At 37.8% G+C, this 19,818-nt stretch overlaps 1 protein-coding gene across 8 annotated transcripts in view; it reads right to left on the bottom strand.

Moving 5' to 3' along the window:
* Positions 1–19,818, bottom strand: part of LOC140715457 (arginyl-tRNA--protein transferase 1) — a 159,014-nt gene that overhangs the window by 64,852 nt on the left and 74,344 nt on the right. For all 8 annotated transcript variants that reach the window (XM_073027677.1, XM_073027683.1, XM_073027684.1 and 5 more), the window contains one exon: positions 13,545–13,644. In XM_073027677.1, coding sequence (XP_072883778.1) covers positions 13,545–13,644 — 100 coding nt within the window. The remainder of the gene's footprint in view (positions 1–13,544; positions 13,645–19,818) is intronic.

Genomic DNA, 19,818 nt, shown 5'->3' with positions numbered 1-19,818 from the left:
TACTCTTCTGTCATGCATACAAAAATGTTGCAGCATTTCATTTTTGATAGAAGGCAGACTAAATATATACAATCCTAAAAGAGGGTCATTTTGGTGTTTTGAGATATACAGGGCTTTAGGCAGCAAGTAATATATCTGACTATCTATCGGCATTCATTATCCTGTAGGACTGAAGCAATTGTAAAAGATTTAAAGGAAATAGGTCCTTACAATGAAAACTGTATTGCAACAACAGTACTGATCTTTATTATAAATTGTTGCATTGTGTAATGTTCAGCATTGTTTTAAATGGCAGCTTACTCTACCTAACAAATTTCATGACATATGCCAGTAATATTAAACGTGATTCTGATTCTGAACCTTTACTTAATACAGTGATGTCTAAGACATCAATCCTTGGAAAGTGGTTTGTAATGACCAGGTTTTCAATTATATCTACTCTTTTTTAAATTAATCAACTGCTTTTTATTGACATTGTGGCTCAGATTATAAAATGTTTCTTGTTACTCAAATGCCAGAAATACCTTCAAACATGAAAGCTGTTTATATGACTGATAAGTAGCTACCGATACAACAACACATGCTCAGTCTGTTTGTATCAAATACTAGAAGTGACACAAAAATATTCATTCCTGAGAAAGAATCTCTTAGCCAAATATGCTTGTGTCTCCTGAACTAGATCTTCCTAAGTGATCAATGTAGATTTTATCTATTAAGGCATAGAATGCATAGTCACCGCTATCAACTCTACAAAAGAAAAGGTACTGAGCAGCATCAACTATTCCAAATGCCTTGTGGACCTCACCAAAGCCTTCAAGTCCATCAACTGAGAAAGATCACAGTGCAAACAAAAACTATCACCATTCTTCATCTCATTCAAGTTGTGATCTTTACTAATACAAACCAGCAGACAATCCCAGTTGGGTCAAGCAAGACTATTGCTTTTTGCGAAATTTCAAACTAGCCCCCTCAAGCTCTGCGCTAAAGAATTAATCTAGAAGGTCAACCTGAAACTGTTTAGACATAATATTCCTGCTGCTGGATGAGAAAGTTTTAGTTTTAATTCAAGCAATGTACCACATAATTCAAGGTTAAAAGTCATCCTATGCTCAATGATAATATGCTTTCCGTCCTTGCATACTAACAGGCTTGTTTGTTTTGCCCACTTTGTTTGATGTTTATACTGATGCTAAGGGCGTACTGGACCAGTTGCTAATGTTGCTTCATTGCTTAAAAGCCATAACTTTGGTACAAAGTGGATTGATCTGTATTTTTGAGATTTGCAAGTATACATGATAAGCTTCTAGGAAAGCCAAAATAGAGAGGGAAAAAACAGGCAAGTTGATAGAGACAACAGAAAATAATGATACTCTACCTAATAGGTATCCTGTAGCCGCTGATAAAATTTGGCAAAATAAGACAATTCATCAGCTGAGAAAAAGTTATACAAATTAGTCTACACAAAAGTAGACAGTTATGCATAACACCACCAATGCATTCTTGGCAAGTCTTTCACTACATCTGATCAAAACAAGTACACATACTTTAATGGTGCATCAAGTAGTTAAGCAAGTTATGCAATAATTCTGTTCATTTACAATGTGCCAAAGCATGCTTTTGCCATTAACTATCTTGTGAAAATTTTAAATTAAGACCTATAAATTAAATTCACAATTCAATCATTAGTATGATAATACATCATATATGGAATATTATTTTAATAGGAATATAATAGTGAAGTAGATAAGTATGAAACAGGTCTGAAACCTTGGAATAATGCCCTTCATATTTTTAGAAGTATCTACAGTCAATGCAGATGGTGCCAAGAAGATTTACGAGCATGATACAAGAAGGAAAAGGATAATATATCTAAAATGACAATACTTTAAAAATGAGGATACAGAGAGAATGCATTGTGGAGAAGAGCATAACAAGAGGCCATTATTTTAAAGAAGTCATCCAGAAACCCTCTGGGGAATTTGGAATAATATTCTTTACCCAACTATGGTGAGAATATGGAATTCAATAATGTTTACACTTGGTCTTCCAGCAGATACTCAAAAAGTGGGAGATAAAAGTTCAAATTTCAGAGGAAAAAAGTTAGTAAGAAATAAAGAGAAAGTTTGTTACAAGATGGAGAGCAAGTGACATGAAATGATTCAAGTGGTGATAGAACCAACTGAGAATTCATAAAGATTCGTTTGAAAAACAAGTCTGTGATATGTGAGAGCAGGTATTTTTAAGAAGGGATATGATGAATTAAATCTGAAATCATCATAAAGGGGAAAAAATTGAAAGGTGAAAATGTAAGAAACAAAGCTGAACTGGTTGATTATTTAAATTTTTTCACACTATTGTTGGCTCTATAAGAGTACCAGTACCGTGTCTCAAAGGAAAACAAGTATGTATTCTTCATGTTTATGTCAAACTTTGTAGGTGTATAAGACACTGACGTCAAATTAAGAGTAACAAAATAATAGGCAACTGGAAGTTCAGCATCAAGTTACAAACTGAATTGAGGCTTTCTGCAAAGAGATCACACTACTTGGGTTTTCTGTTCGCATTATAGATTTACAGCAGTCACAATAGTTTGTCTTTTCCCTAATCAAAATTGTTCATTTTCCTTTCCAGAAGTACTTTACTAGCTTGCCATATTTTCCAAGAATGACTTAGCTCACCTTAACACCCAAGACAATGGTAGGTTTTAAGACTGGGTGCCAAAAGTTAATTGATGGAAAGTGCTCTTCCCTGTTAATATGATTCTTACAATAAAATTGGATTACAGGCAGTCCCCCGGGTTATGTACGAGTTCCGTTCCTGAGTCCGTCTTTAAGTCGGATTTGTACGTAAGTCGGAACAAATACATCCGGTATTATTTAGCGTTAGTTCGTCAAACGTTTGTCTTAGTATATAGTACATATTTTACCTTTCTATGCATATAAAACACTTAAGAAACGTATGTATTCCAATAATTAAACCATTGTGTTGCTTAGTAATAATTGTAGCTTTCATTGGGGCAGGGCCTTTCACATGCTCCATTATTCTCACTTTATCTGTTATCCTTTAAAATTGTTCCGATCATTGACCGACTGTAGCCTAACGCTTTTCCAATGACTGATGGCGTTTCACCTCTTTCCAAACGCTTTATTATTTCCACTTTATTTTCAATCGCGATTGCTTCCCGTCAATGGGACAGAAACACTGCGGGTGGCGGGTCCCGAGCTCTGCCGGCTCCCGAGGTCTGTTGGGTCCTAAGGACCACTGCACTGAGACAGGCTAAATGGGACAAATGGGGGCTGTGCTGGGTTTGGGTGCTTGATCCTCCACAATATTTCGCATGAGAATTTAAACTGGAGGTGGCAGTGCTTTTTTTTTTACAAGGTCGAATTGCGAGCTCGGCATCAACCCGGCACGGATGGTACGGGAGTCACTGGATCAACATCAACCCGATACGGGAGCGGTCTATCACTGGATTGAACCTCTGTTCTCGAGCTTGGCGCTGATCTCACTGCACCACCAGCCGACCGGTACGGTGGGGGGGGGGGGGTGGGAGGGGGTCAAGGTGAATCTAAGAAAAATTTAAGCCAAATACTAAGTTAAACACTCAACACAGTGTCAAGGCAAAGACTTGAAATGGCAGACAGCATTGCGATCCAACTTAAAATGGCGGACGGCATCGCGATCTGACTTAAAATGGCGGATGGAGTTCTCCTTCCTCGGTTCGGAAGTATGAGGTGCCTATAAGTCGGACGTTCGTAACTCGTCGACTACCTGTATTAACAGTCATGATCTTATATCTTTATTTTGGCACAACTTCCATGCACACACGATTCTGGTTTGAAGCAAAGTACTGCCAGTTCTCTTTATTCAAGTTGCTATCTTTCAGTCCTCACCTCAAATACTTTTGAAAAAAGATATATCCATATACTTGCACACTGAGGAACCAACCATTGACAACATTAACACCATGACCAGCTTCCAGTGTCATGTGCTGATTGAACAGAATGTAAAATTATTGTACTTTGTCAACCAACACTTTGAAGTTTTACACATTTTGGTAAAGTAGCTTGTTAGCTAATACCATGTCCTTTTAGATATTTGAAACTTTTAGTGAGTTTAATAATAATGCTTGTTAATACTTTTAGAATACTATAGGGTATATTTATGTTTACAGAGGGACAGATTGCGTGTAAAGGTGAATGTCTTTGTGGCATCCATGCTTTTGCACTTCTTGTGCAAAATCCAAAGTCTATCATTGTGGATGATAAGGATTTGGTGCAAGCTAATTTTCTGTATTTATTCTGCATAAATATGAAGAACAGACAATAAAAAATGGAGTTAAGGAAAATGATGATCTGAGATTGCAAATTAACCAATAAGACAATTGTTTTACTTAGCTTGTCAATAATATGATAGCACTTCAAACCAGTTTTTTGCCCTAGTTTCTGAATTTTACAAAGCAATTGTGTCTAGGCTTGCATGTGTAACTTCAGTCGATATAGTACTTTTTTTGTATGCTTGGATTGGGGCAATTGTTATAGGGAGTTTGTCAAACAAAATGTTTTAATTGATTGATCTTAAGGACATTGCTCATTAGTTTAAAAAAACTGCAAAGGACAGTGGCTGGAAAGAAGCATAAGCTAGCCTTGATTTCCATCAACCTAGTAAGAAAGAGTTTAAAGGTTATCCCTCAGGTGCTTGGCAGATAATCACAAATGCTGTTCATCATGTATAGATTAATTTTAACAGCCAAAACCCCAGAGTCATACTTAGATTTCTGGTCACAAAGTATTTACCCACATTCGATTAATTTTGATTTAGGAAGCTTATTTTCAGGTTAGAATGATACAAACTAACCAGGTGTACTAGTTCATATTAGAACATTCAAGTACTCTTCAGAGCAACAAAGCAATGACCTTATCAGACACAGGCTGAAGAAAATATGTAAAACAAATTAAACTAGTCAAAGGTGAAGAATCACAGAGGGCCAAATCAAACTGACCAAAAGCTAGTCTCCCAGCTCACACTAATCCTGTGCAGGGCTTTTGGTGGGTGGGAGGGGGGGAGAACATGTAGGAATTATTTAACTTTGGCTTCTTTAACTATGTATTGTTTGTACCGGATTTTTTTTTAAAAAAGTCTATTGCTTTATGTTTAAAGCCATTGACAATGGAAGGTTGCACTCCACCTTGTGCATGAAGCCAACCTCAATTACAGATTAGGCCTTCTATCCTCTATTCATGCAGGGGAATGGGAGGAGGCATTTGAGTTGCACTTGATATAGTTGAATACAACCTCAGTGCTATCGAAACCCTCCACCAACTAGCTCAGAAAGATCACAATCTAAAATGGCACACCAGGCCTTTCATTGCTAATGACCATATTTCAAAGCAAGGCTAATTCAGGCAGAAGCTGAAGATCTCATTAAACCAATAGAACTATAGATTTCATTGGCATCACGGCTTGCACGCTTCACTCATTAAGACTGTGTATAGATTAGCCAGCTTTTCTTCGCACTGCAGCTGGTGGGATACACACCAGTCCTTATAGAGGGATCAGAAGTAGAGAGAGTGAGCAATTTCAAGTTCCTGTGTGTCAGTATCTCTGAGGACCTAACCTGGTCCCAACATATCGATGCAGCTATAAAGAAGGCAAGACAGCAGCTATAATTCATTTGGTGTTTGAGGCTACCTGGAATGTCACCTAAAACACTCTGAAATTTCTACAGATATACTATGGAGAGCATTCTTACTGGCTGCATTACCTCCTGGGGTTGGGGGGGGGGGATTACTGCACAGGATTATAATAAGCTGCAGAGAGTTGTAAAAGTAGGCAGCTCCATCATGGGCATGAGACTCTGTAGTTTCCAAGACATCTTCAAGAAGCGATGGCTCAAAAAGGCGGCACCCATCGTTAAGAACCCCCATCACCCAGGACATGCCCTACTCATTGCTATCATCAGAAAGGAGGTACAGGAGCCTGAAGGCACACACACAATGAGTTTGGAACAGCTTCTTCCCCTCTACATCTGATTTCTGAATGGACAATGAACCCATGAATGACCACTACCTCACTACTTCTGTTTTTTATATATATATATATATATATATATATATATATATATATATATATATATATACATACACACACTATAATTCAGTTTTTTTCTTTCTGATATTGTGTACTGCATTGCACAGCTGCCACAAAATTAATAAATTTGACAACATATGCTGGAGATACTAAACTTGATTCTGATTCTGCCTTAATGCATGCCCTTACAGCCCATTAGAAATTAATAACATATGATTAGAGGCCAAGCATTATAGAAAGAAATTCTTCCAATTTATTAGAGTAATAGGACAGATAAAAATGTAAGCAGAAAACACAAGGGTGAGAACAAAGAATAAACATAATGAATAATGACACTTTCAAGTACTCACATGGAAGATATAAGGAACAAGAACTTTGCACCGAAAAAGCTTTAAACTAGTGAAGGATAGTAATGAGGTGAACATTCTAGATATGTTGAAAACAAATAAATCACATGACTTTGGTTACTTAGTAGAGAGTACATACAGAAAATAACAACTTAAAACAGTTGTTATTACAGTTTTTGAAAGTCTGAACTAAAACACAATCAGAGACCAGCTGAGCCATGCTACCCTTGATCAGATCATCTTGTTGAAAACAAAAGCTCAGCCACTCTAGTTCTAATAAAAGATCACTAAATCATTGATGAAGTATTGACAATCATTTAGAAGGCATTAAAATCCCTGGTAGCTTCAGGTACACTCTAGCAAGCATTGCATTTGAATTTTTTTCTAAAATTTGAGTGAGAAATGATCATACAACTTTCAATGTTCTTCTTTCTTAAGTTACAAATACTTTTTCTTGATCACTATACCCATTCTTTATGCACAGTGAAACTAATTCCAATCCAATTTAACTGCAGCTTTGTTAAATATGACAGCTCAACTCAAGGTTTTCTAAACACATGTACATAAATGTACAGTCCCGATGAAGGGTCTCGGCCAGAAACGCCAGCTGTTTATCTTTTGCAGAGATGCTGTCTGGCCTGCTGAGTTCCTCCAGCATTTTGTGCATTTAGTATTTCCAGCATCTGCAGATTTTCTTATGTTTAAATGTTTTCCTATTATCGTTACATTGCTCAAACAGATAAATTGTTTAATCAGCTGTCTTTTAGTTTTTGGGGAAAATAATACTAAACCATATTAATTAATTTAACTTAATTGAGTTTTGATTATAGATTTTTTCTTTAATTGCAGTATATAAATATTGATTAAAAAGTAATATTTGCCCAACCCAGCCTGCTTAAAATATCCAGGCAAAATATTTAATTGTGTTAATTTTAATTCATGTAATCATAAACTGGAGTATTCGAACAGGTTTTGATGGAGATACAAATGAAGGATAAAGAAACATGGACCAGTGAGAGTTAGTGTTGCTTTCACATCCATCACATTTATGGGAATTGTTCAAGGAGGAAACAAATCTCACAGATTAAGGCTAATTAGAAGCAGTATATACTTATATTTTGGCAAACCGCCGAACATGGTGCCATACATGCTATTAGCCTAAAGGGCTGGAGGCACTAAACTTGGTTTCTGGAGTGAATCAAAAATTGGCTCGATCAGAGGAAGTAAAGGGGGAGCTTTTTTTTAAAATGCACTCAAACGTAAGAAAATGATTAGCAGAGTATCATTATTGTCAGCAATGATTTGAAAATGGAAATACAAACAAAACTGTAAATAAAAACACAGCAGGGGCACAGCAAATTACAGGAAGCAAGAGCAAATACCAACCAAATGAATGATTGTGCTTGGTAACGTGCAAGTTATTTACAGCACACCAAGGATAATGACCAAGAACACTGCTGGATAACATGTTAAAACCATAAATGTAACATCAGAGAAGTGATAAAACAAAATCACTATATACAAGAGATGGCACAAATTGGAAAAGATGACTAATGTGAATATACTTTATGCCAGGCCAATTTTGATCAATAGTACTCATTGATTTTACAAAAGGAAATTCTAAACCTGAGTGTCCAAGCTTACACATTTTGAAAAAAAAAGGTTCATCATTTGCAGATCTATTTATTGAAGTCATTAACTGACAATGAAACCTATTACTTTCTCCATGAGCACTGCTTGCTCTGCTGAGCATTCAATAATAATGTAAATAGTAACCCATAGATGTTTAACCCTCAAGAAAATCTGTCTTTTCAGGCTTAAACTATGATGAAAATGGATTATTCCCAATATGGTTGAGCTTCAGTCAATAAAATAAGCAGCATGTCATAACTAGTATCAGTAGCTTTTACTGATCAATACAGCACAGCATGCATGAGCTACATAATGGAAATCCTGCCTACACTCCCACAGCAATGTAACCCTGGTGTCATTCTATCTAGTTACACTGTCTGGAACAAAAGCTGAGACATAAGATATATTTTTGCAATACATGGCACTTTATCGCATCAGAACGTACTATAAGGTCTCTTTTTACTAGACTGGTCTGTAATTAATCACCTTGTTAAAATAAAAGAGACCATTATTCTAGGTTTGAGTTAAACAGAAATTGTACTTAGACTTTTACTGTTCTCAACAGTCTTTTGGGCAGACGCCTAAGATAAACAGTTACTTTCAGATCTAACTTATTTCTTATAACTGAGATACAAAATAGATAATTTAATATTTGTTAAATCATAAAATTTCAATATATGGAAGTCAGAAGATAATCTGCTCCTGCTTATGTACATGTATATTTATAGTTTCAACTGGGCAAACAGTCTTTATAGCTTGACAGTACCGCAAATCACCTGTGAATGCACTCAGTGGTGGACCTGTTCCCTTGAGTACCTGTCATGAATTAATGCATTCAAGTGACATCTCTTCAAACAAAGCCCTGACTGAATTCAGAGAGAAGCTGCTGTGTTCTAATTTAAAAGGAACAGTTTTAATAACTTATCAGTAAGCAACAGCTACCAATTTATCAAGATTTAGCATGCATAAACAGTGTGCACAATATAAAACAAATAATTCAAAAGCTAAGATCTTTCAACTCTCTCAGCACTCCTTTTGGTACATTCTTTCCTTTAAACAAAAGCTTATAATAGAAAATGAACTCAAAATATTATCACATGCACACGTATGTATTCTTTGGCCTGAGTGCTCAAATTTTCCATTCATGATACACAAAAAAATCAAAAAAAGTAACCAGTTATGAATTACTCAGATTTTCAAGATCTAATTGAGTTTACAAAGTTGACCAACTGACCATACTAGCAAAGAGTCTGCCCAAAATTGAAGTCGGTGAGAAAGAAGGAAAATCTAATTGACTGGAATCAAGAAAAATGGTTATGACTGTGGCTAGTCAATAACTTCACAGAAGTCACAGTATGATTTCGTCAAGCAATCACATAAATGGTGGTTGTAAGAGTCACAGCCTGGGTTTTCATGAAAGAAAACACTCAGATGGACAACTCTCTACTTGCCCTCATGAGTGGAAAACTTCTACATTCTGGGATCTTGAAACAACACAGGAAAATAGTTAACTTGATGGGTGCTCCATTTATAACCATAGTCATTCTCCCTACCAATGGTGCAATATAATTGCAGTGAATACAATCTACAAGACGCACAGCAGCAATTCACCAAAATTTCTTTGACAGAATCTGCCAAATGCAGGACTTGTTTTCAAGGTACCGAGAGGGCTGGGAATATAAAGATATTTACTTCATGTAACAAATACCCTAACTTGAAAATATATAGAAATATTATCAAAAAGTTAATTTAGTGTTTTGTCTGTGCTTTTAGAACTCAGCGTCACTCTAAATGACTTTTTAATTTGTCCTAACCTAATTAATTGAAAATATAGTGGTAAGTCACCATGCTGAATAGCTAGAGATTTTTCAACCAAAATGAAAGCTCATGGTCCCTCCTGTGGATCAAACTGATAATAAACTTGATAACTCACAGCAACACACACAAAATACTGGAGGAACTCAGCAGGCTAGGCAGCATCTATGGAAGAGTAAACAGTTGATGCTTCAGGCCAAGACCCTTCATCAGAACTGGAGAAAAAAGATAATCAGTCAGAGTAAGAAGGTAGGGGGAGGGGAGGAAGAAATACAAGGTGATAGGTGAAACCGGAAGGGGGTGAAGTAAAGAGCTGGGAAGTTGATTGGTGAACTAGTTAAAGGGCTGGAGAAGGGGGGATCTGATAAGAGAGTACAGAAGGCCATGAATGAAAGAGATGTGGGAGGAGCACCGTAGGGAAGCGATGGGTAGGCCAAGAGATAAGGTGAGAGAGGAAAAAGGGGATGGGGAATGGCTGGGCTGGAGGGGGCCATTACCGGAAGTTTGTGAAATCGATGTTCATGCCACATCAGGTTGAAGGCTACTCAGATGGAATACCAGCTGTTGTTCTTCCAACCTGCGTGTGGCCTCATCGCGACAGTAGAGGGGACCATGGATTGACATGTTGGATGGGAATGGGAAGTGGAATTAAAACGGGTGGCCACCGGGAGATCCCACTTCTTCTGGCATTTAGTCTGATGGCCAAAAAATTCAGTTTTGATTTCATCAGACCATAGAACCTTCTTCCAACTGACTTCAGAGTCTCCCACATGCCTTCTGCAAATTCTAGCCAAAATTTCATGTATTTTTCAACTTTCTCTCTGCCATTCTCCCATACAGCTGTGACTGAAAAAGCACCTGAACAACAGTTGTATGCACAGTCTCTCCTATCTCAGCCACTGAAGCTTGTAACTCCTCCAGAGTTGTCATAGGTCTCTTGGTGGGCTCCCTCACTAGTCCTCTTCTTGCACGGTCACTCAGTTTTTGAGGACGGCCTGCTCTAGGCAGATTTACAAATGCGCCATATTCTTTCCATTTATCGATTAGGGACTTAACTGTACTTCAAAGGATATTCAGTGACTTGGAAATTTTCTTGCAACCATCTTTAGATGTGTGCTTTTCAAGAGTTGTTTGGACTGTTCTTTTGTCTTATGGTGTAGTTTTTGCTAGGATACTGACTCACTAGCAGTTGGACCTTCTAGACAGTTATATTTTCACTACAATTAATTGAATCACCTTGACTACACATGGTGATCTCTATTTAACTAATGTGACTTCTAAAACTAAATGGGTACACCAGTGATGATTTGATGTGTCATATTAAAGGGGATGCAAACAATTATTTTGTGTTTTATATTTGCAATTAATTTAGATCACTTTGTAGAGATGTTTTCACTTTGATATGAAAGAATCTTTTTCTGTTGATCAGTGTCAAAAAATAAACAAATTAAATCCACTGTGATTGAATTAAAGCAAGAAAGCATGAAAACTTCTGGGGGAGGGTAATACTTTTTATATAGTGCATAGTGGGTGACCTATGTTAGTAAAGTATTGAATGTCAAGAATCAGTGATACAACTCTCCCTGGCTGGAAATTCTCAGTGCCTGGTTCTTTTGTGACACTAATGTCATCTGCCACTTCTCAGTCCCTGTCTGAAAATTGTTAGGTATGGATTGTTTCATTGTTGAGGAGTTGCAAGTGAAACTGAACCTTGGTCAATCATCAGCAAACCTCCCCATTTGTGATTTTGTAATGGAAGAAGCGACTAAAGACGGTTGCATCCAAGATATTGTCCAAGACTCTTCCAGTGATTAGCTTGAGGATGGAATGATGTGACTAAAAATATATTAAAGATCTTTTTCTATTTTGAATCAAATGGGCTATCTAGACATTAATCCTTTTATTTTGCAGCATAGTGTCCATAAAGTCCAAATACAATTTAAGTCACCAAACACAAAAACACAGTAATTCATCTTACCTTCAATTATTTTCACATAAATTTTATTTGAACTATTGGCCTGGTATTAATATTCTGATCAAATGGTTCTGGTACAAATGAGCTTCTATGTTTCTCATAACAGATTCAAATGAAGACACAGATGGCATCAAAATTGGCCTGGAAACTCTACAGGACTGATTTGCTGCTTAAGGGAAAGAAGTACAGAGGCTACTGCAGGTGTAGACAGCATTCAATATAGGACTTTAGAACAAATAATAATTGTTGAATATGGTACAGTACACATAATGTACTTTTCACTGCAGTGTATTAATCCCAACATTATATCTCTTTATCTTTGTTTAATCATCTCCTATATGTAGCACTATCAAAGGTCTTTTGAAAGACCAAAAAGATTGGTGTATACTGATCTACAAATTTGTCCAACATTTCTTTCATAGATGAAACTGACTCTGGCTAATCATTACATCATTTTCCAATTGCCTTAATAATATATTCCAACACTTTCCCTGGCATTTGCTACCTTTATGTTTGGGAACCTTTCTTGGACCTGAGATTTGGAACATACCAAACAATGTTATCTCTATAGCCACTGCCTTCAAAAGCCCGGGTAAAGGGTCTCAATCTGAAATTTTGACCCACAGATGCTGCCTGACTGGCTGTGTTCCACCAGCCTTCAAAATTCCAGGATGCCAGTCATAAGGTTCTGGAGATTCAATGCTTTTCACTCATTAATTTTTCAAATACTAATACTTCTCCATCAGTGTTCATTTACTTGTGCTCCCTGGTAGGATTGCTTCCTATTAATACACAATAATTGGGGTAAAGAGATGCCGTGAGCTGTAGGACAATGGTTTCAAAATGGTAATTTAACCAATGAGTCAGCTCTGCATAGAAACTGATGTAATAATTTGCCTGTTCTACGTACTGCAAGTGAATGACAACGAGCCATGCTCCAGCCCCCTTACTAGACGGGGTTTGGCATGCTGAACACAAAATGCTTTCTTCTATCTCATTTTCTACTTACCCTCCATCCTTTCAATTCATTAATGCTAGTCAATACAGTGGAATAGCGGTTAGCGTGATGCTATTACAGCTCAGGAGGTCCTGGAGTCTGGAGTTCATTTCCAGCACCGCTCTGCAAGGAGTCCCTGTATGAACTCCCAGTGTAATGTGTTGGTTTTCTCTGGGTGCTCCATTTCCCTCCCACAGCCCAAAAAAGTACTGGGTAAGTTAATTGGTTCTGTGATCAAGATAGGGTTAATCGTGTTGTGGGATTGCTGGGCAGCATGGCTAAGGGTGGAGGGGTGCTGTATTGCTAAATAATAATGTCATACTCTGTAAATTATCATATCATGGTTTTGAATTGTTGTTAATCTTCACAACTACACGAAGCTACCAGCACCTTGTGTTGCTACACTTAATATAGCTTGTGCGCCAATATACAGTATAAATTATATACTTCCTTATTATTTCCTTTCCTCAATTATTAATCACTTCTAAAAGCTCTTGGATATTCATTTGAAGAGCCATGAATTGCAGGGCTATAGAACAAATGCTATGAAGTGGGATTAGACTGGATAATTCTTGTTTAACTGGCACAGACATAATAGGTCAAAAGGGCTCCCATATTGTTAATTTTCAAGCACTATGATTTTGCAACAATGGATAGGAAGTGACAGTGCAGCCAAACAAAACATTACCTTGTACTTCATTTTAGGACACGAATGGATGTAGAAGCCCATGTAATAATAACACAGAGCGGGAACTGTCTTCTGTAGCTCAGTTGTAAAAGCAACTTCCCTAAAATAAATCATAGTACACAATCAAAATCAATGGGTATTTAAGTGTGTTATAAGCAATAAAAGGGTTATTCTTGAGCTATATTTCTCTTAGTTTCAGCATTCTAATCATCTTTCTCTCTTTAATCCACTCCAACCATGCTAGGAGAATGAAAAATAACAAAAGCATTTTAAAGGACACAGCATTCAGAAAAGCATCAATGCCTAACAAATGATGCTTCTATTTTAGCACCATCTCTACAAGTAGCTGATCTGAAATTCAAACAGCCTGCGATTAAAGACCCCATTTAGCAGTTTCTAGTTAATATTCATGTATCCTGATATTTTTCTTGAACAGAGATCATCATCCCCAGCTGGGTAGAAAACAACAGAATAGGCAATAATGAAAGCATTTTTCTCCTTTGTGTTTCAACAAGCAAGAGAGAAGACTTCTCAGGCGCAAAACTAATTCATATGCAAATATACCACCTGCACAAATAAAAGTATAAGCATGCGTCTTAATCGAAACTTGGAATTTTAACAATGCAGTCAGTTGTACTGATTGGAAGGAAAAGAATGAAAAAGTGCTTTCCCAGTTTGAAGTACGACATACATATGGAAGAGAAATACATATTATATTCGAACATTTTATTTTAAATTGCTGTAGCCTGTTTTTTCAGGGGCCGGCTCTCTAGAGAGCTTGCTTTAATAACCAGCAGAATTCAAAATACTCTTGGTAACTGGAAGCAGTCTCATGTTAAAAAAAAATTAATTATGCCACTAGGTAAGACTTAAATGCAAGAAATTTTTGATTTGACAATTTTAATTTGAGATCAAATGTTTTATCGCAAATTCAGATTTAGATCCCAGCTGGAATTGGACAGTTATCTGGAGAGCTTCAGCATTTCTGAAACTTTAAATTTCAAGCAAGTGTTCAAGCTTTTGTGTCAAAGTTCCCTTTGATAATTACAGCTTTTTAGAGTGAGCACACAAAGTTAGAGAGAGCACTCAAAGTCACAGCAGCAAACTTTCCAAATGCAAATTAGCTAAAAAATTTCACATTTTATTCTGACCATGATAATGAGTCATGAGTGAAAATGTAGTTCCATTTAGAACAGTCTACTAACCTAAATCATATGCACATTAACAAATAGTATACAGCCCTTTCAGTCCTACTGAAATGTGCCTGCATTTGTGTTCCATGTATCACTTCTCCTATCCCATTTCATCAAATTCACTGAACTTAGCATACTCTGCTCCAGCACATGCCCATTTAGTTTCTCAAGAGTGAATTTGTAGAATGCCTATGAGATAGCTTTGAAAGCAGTTTGTAGTTGAGCCTACTAAGGGATCAGCTATACTAGATTGGGTGTCATGTAATGAACCAGAGGCGATTAGGAAGCTTAAGGTAAAAGAACTCTTAGGAGGCAGTGATCACAATATGATTAAGTTCAATTTGAACTTTGATAGGGGGAAAGTAAAGTCTGACGTAGCAGTATTTCAGTGGAGTAAAGGAAATTACAGTGGTATGAGGGAGGAGTTGGCCAAAGTAAATTGGAAGGATATGCTGGCAGGGATGACAACATAGCAGCAATGGCTTGAGTTTCTGGGAAAAATGAGGAAGGTGCTGGGAGACCTCAGTCAGTCCGGATCGGAAGAAGCATCTCCAACACCATCACGCTGAGCACGAGACCCCCCAAGGGTTGTGTGCTCAGTCCACTGCTGTTCACTCTGCACACCCATGACTGTGCTGCAACACGCAGCTCGAACCACATCATCAAGTTCGCCGATGACATGACCGTGGTGGGTCTCATCAGCAAGAATGACAAGTCAGCATACAGAGAGGAGGTGCAGCGGCTAACGGACTGGTGCAGAGCCAACAACCTGTCTCTGAATGTGAACAAAAGAGATGGTTGTTGACTTCAGGAGGGCACAGAGCGACCTCTGTCCACTGAATATCGATGGCTCCTCAGTAGAGATCGTTAAGAGCACCAAATTTCTTGGTGTTCACCTGTTGGAGAATCTTACCTGGTCCCTCAACACCAGCTCCATTGCAAAGAAAGCCCAGCAGCGTCTCTACTTTCTGCGAAGGCTGAGGAAAATCCATCTCCCACCTCCCCCCCCCCCCCCCCCCATCTTCATCACATCTGCAGAGGTTGTATTGAGAGCACCCTGAGCAGCTGCATCACTGCCTGATTCAGAAATTGCAGCATCTCGGATCGCAAGACCCTGCCGCAGATAGTGAGGTCAGCTGAGAAGATCATCGGGGTCTTTCTTACTACCATTACAGACATCTACACTACACACTGCATCTGCAAAGCAAACAGCATTATGAAGGACCCCACGCACCCCTCATACAAACTCTTCTCCCTCCTGCCATCTGGGAAAAGGCACCGAAGCATTCGGGCTCTCACGACCAGACTATGTAACAGCTTCTTCCCCCAAGCCATCAGACTCCTCAAGACCCAGAGTCTGGACTGACACCAACTTACTGCCCTGTACTGTGCCTATTGTCTTGTTCATTATTTATTGTAATACCTGCACTGTTTTGTGCACTTCATGCAGTTCTGGGTAGGTCTGTAGTCCAGTGTAGTTTTTGTACTGTTTCATGTAGCACCATGGTCCTGAAAAACGTTGTCTCATTTTTACTGTGTACTGTACCAGCAGTTATGGTCGAAATGACAATAAAAAGCGACTTGACTTGACTTGATAGGTATATTCCAAAAACAAAAAAAAATACTCAAATAGCAAAATAGTACAACCATGGGTGTCAAGGGAAGTCAAAGCTAAAGAAAAATCAAAAGTGAGGCCATACAACAAAGGAAAAAAGTAGCGGGAAAATGAAGAATTGGGAAGCTTTAAAAAACCTACAGATGACAACTAAAAGAATCATTAGGAGGGAAAAGATGAAATACAAAGGGAAGCTAGTAACAATATCAAGGTGGATAGTAAAAGCTTTTTCAAGTATATAAAAAAATAAAAAAAGATTAGACTGGATATAAGGCTGCTAGAAAATGAGGCTGAAGAAATAATACTGCCGGGTGTGAAGGGAAGAGAAGTGAGTGCCATTACCAATGCAAGGGAGAAAATACTCAAACAGTTGAAAGACCTAAAGGTACATAAGTCACCCGAACCACACCCCAAGGTCCTGAAAGATGGAGCGGTAGAGATTGTGGTGGTATTAGAAATGATCTTTCAAGAATCACTGGACTCTGGCATGGTTCCAAAGGACTGGAAAATTGCAAATGTCACTTTTAAGAAACATTTAAGAAAAGAGGCAGCAGAGAGGAAATTATAGATCAATTAGCCTGACCTCAGTGGCTGGGAAGATGTTGGGAGTTAATTGCTAAGGATAAGGTTATGGAGTACTTGGAGACACAAGACTAGATAGGATAAAGTCAGCATGGTTTCCTTGAGGGCAAATCTTGTCTGATAAACCTGTTGGAATGTTTTGAGATTAGAAATAGGATAGATAAAGGGGATGCAGTGAATGTGGTATATTTGGATTTTCAGAAAGCCTTTGACAAGGTGCCACATGAGGCTGCTACCAAACTAAGAGCCCATGGTATTACATAAAAGTTATTGGCACAGTTTGAGCATTGGCTGATTGGTAGGAGGCAGCGAGTGGGAATAAAAGGATCCTTTTCTGGTTGGTTGCCAGTGACTAATGGTGTTCCACAAGGTCAATGTTGAGACTGCTTCTTTTTATGTTGTATATCAATGATTTAGATGATAGAATAGATGGCTTTGTTGCCAAGTTTGCAGATGATACTAAGATTGGTGGAGGTGGAGGTAATGTTGAGGAAATAGAAAGGCTTCAGAAGGATGGACAGATTAGAAGAATGGGCAAGGAAGTGGCAAATGAAATACAACGTTGGAAAATGCATGGTCATATACTTTGGTAGAAGAAATAAGTGTGCAGATTATTTTCCAAATGGGGGAAAAATCCAAACATCTGAAATGCAAACAGACTTTGGAGTCCTTGTGCAAAACACCCTAAAGGTTAACTTGTAGTAGAGTTGGTGGTGAGGAAGGCAAATGCAATGTTAACATTCATTTCAATAGGTCTACAGTATAAGAGCAGGGATGTGAGCTGAGGCTTTATAAGGCACTGGTGAGGCTTCCCCTTGAATAAACAGTTGAGACCAGTTCATTGGCTATATTTAAGAGCAAGTTAGATATGGCCCTTGTGGCTAAAGGGATCAGGGGGTATGGAGAGAAAGCAGGTACAGGGTTCTGAGTTGGATGATCAGCCATGATCATAGTGAATGGCGGTGCAGGCTTGAAGGGCCGAATGGCCTACTCCCGCACCTATTTTCTATGTTTTAATATTGTGGGCTCTTCATCTAAGAAAAGATGTCATGACATTGGAGAGGATTCAGAGGATGATTCTGGGAAAAGGGTTATCATATGAGGAACATTTGATGGTTCTAGGCCTGTATCTTCTGTAATTTAGGATGGGGGGGGGGAAGGAATCTCATTGAAACCTTTTGAATGTGGAAAGCCCTAGACAGGGTAGATGTGGAAAGGATGTTTCCCATGGTGGGGGAGTCTAGGACAAGAGGGCACAGCCTCAGGAAAGAGGGATATCCATTTAAAACAGAGATGTGGAGAAATTTCTTTAGCCAGAGGGTGGTGAATTTGTGGAATTTGTTACCCTAGGCAACTGTGGAGACGAGATTGTTGGGTGTGTTTAAGGCAGAGATTGATAGGCTGTTGATTGGACGTGGCATCAAAGGTTATGAGGAGAAATCCGAAGAGTGGGGCTGAGGAGGGGGGTATTAAAAAAAAGGATCAGCTGTTATTGAATGGCAGAGAAGACTCAATGAGCCAAATGGCCTAATTCTGCTCCTATGTCTTATGGACAAACCAGAATTCTTGCTTGTCAAAGGAGCTACCTTTGATTAGCAAAAGATGGTATATGATTTGTCATTTTCACTTCTCATTTTGTAGCTTGTTTCCTACCAATGTTCTGACCTACGTTTTGAATCTTCTGGGTCTTGTCACCTCATATCTACTGCGTTGCCCTTAAAAACACTTACCTTTACTTCAATGTGTGATATAAAGCTGGCTAAGCAATTTTTCCTCTTGAAATCTTAGCTTATCACTCATTGTACTTTTAGCTTTTAAATCTCCATACTAACTGTACTTTTACTCCCCCAGAATTTCCGATGTGCGTAGGTATAATTGTAGCATGCATTTTACCTTCCCCATAACATCATCAGCCTTCTAACATAAGCAGCATTACATATTAAAATATGAAGCTTAAACATGGAGTCAACTAAGCTGTAAAAACTAGATACAATATTAGTGCACAAGAATTCCTCTAATGAAGTTTGAAGCTACTAATTTGTTAGTGTAAAATTTGTTTATTTTTATACTTTATAGCACATTCTTTGCTCAATCTGTCAAATCTTACATCCATGGCAATTTAACAGGATCAGCAATTTAATAGTTTACGATTTGCAATATTATTTTTGAGAAGAGGACTGTCAAATCAGAGCTGAATTCAAGACATAAGCATATACAAGTTGAAGAAAAGCAACATTTAAATACAGATGAGAATAATAATTTGGAGCAGGTAGTTATCTCAATGGAAAGAAATCATTCAAAAAGAATACCTGATAAAAGGTTGAAGCAAAATTACCAGCTGTCAACATAACACAGATTTTTACCCTTACTACATAGGAATTGTATCCATAGAACAAGAAATAATGACAGTAGCAACTTAAAAAAAAATATCAGGTAGATTAGTTTGATATGTATACACTTACCCAAATATTAAGTCAGTCTGAGGACAAAGTCTAAAACCTTGTTCCCAACTGATGTTAAACAGATCTGCAGATGCACTTTTGCCTCCCTCCCTGCTTAAATAATAAAAATACACGTGCAATTTTTCAGTGCAATATTAAGTTTCTGAATCTAAAATGTTGATCGAGAATTTATTTGGTCTCTTGGCTTTGTTTGTTAAATTGCAAGCAAATGCAAAAGCTATTCATTACCAGTTTATCCTCCATAAAAATATTTATTTATTTTATTTAGAGATACAGCACGGATTAAGACCTTCCAGCCTCTCGAGCTGCACCATTCTGCAAACCCCAATTAACTTCCGATTTAATCCTAGCCTAATCATGGGACAATTTACAATGACCAATTAATCTCCTAAACTGATACGCCTTTGGACTGTGGGAGGAAA

Source organism: Hemitrygon akajei, chromosome 23 (assembly GCF_048418815.1).
Source record: "Hemitrygon akajei chromosome 23, sHemAka1.3, whole genome shotgun sequence".
In the NCBI taxonomy this organism is placed as follows: Eukaryota; Metazoa; Chordata; class Chondrichthyes; order Myliobatiformes; family Dasyatidae; genus Hemitrygon; species Hemitrygon akajei.
Note: the sequence above shows the minus strand (reverse complement) of the source record. Positions and strands in the feature narration are given on the sequence as shown.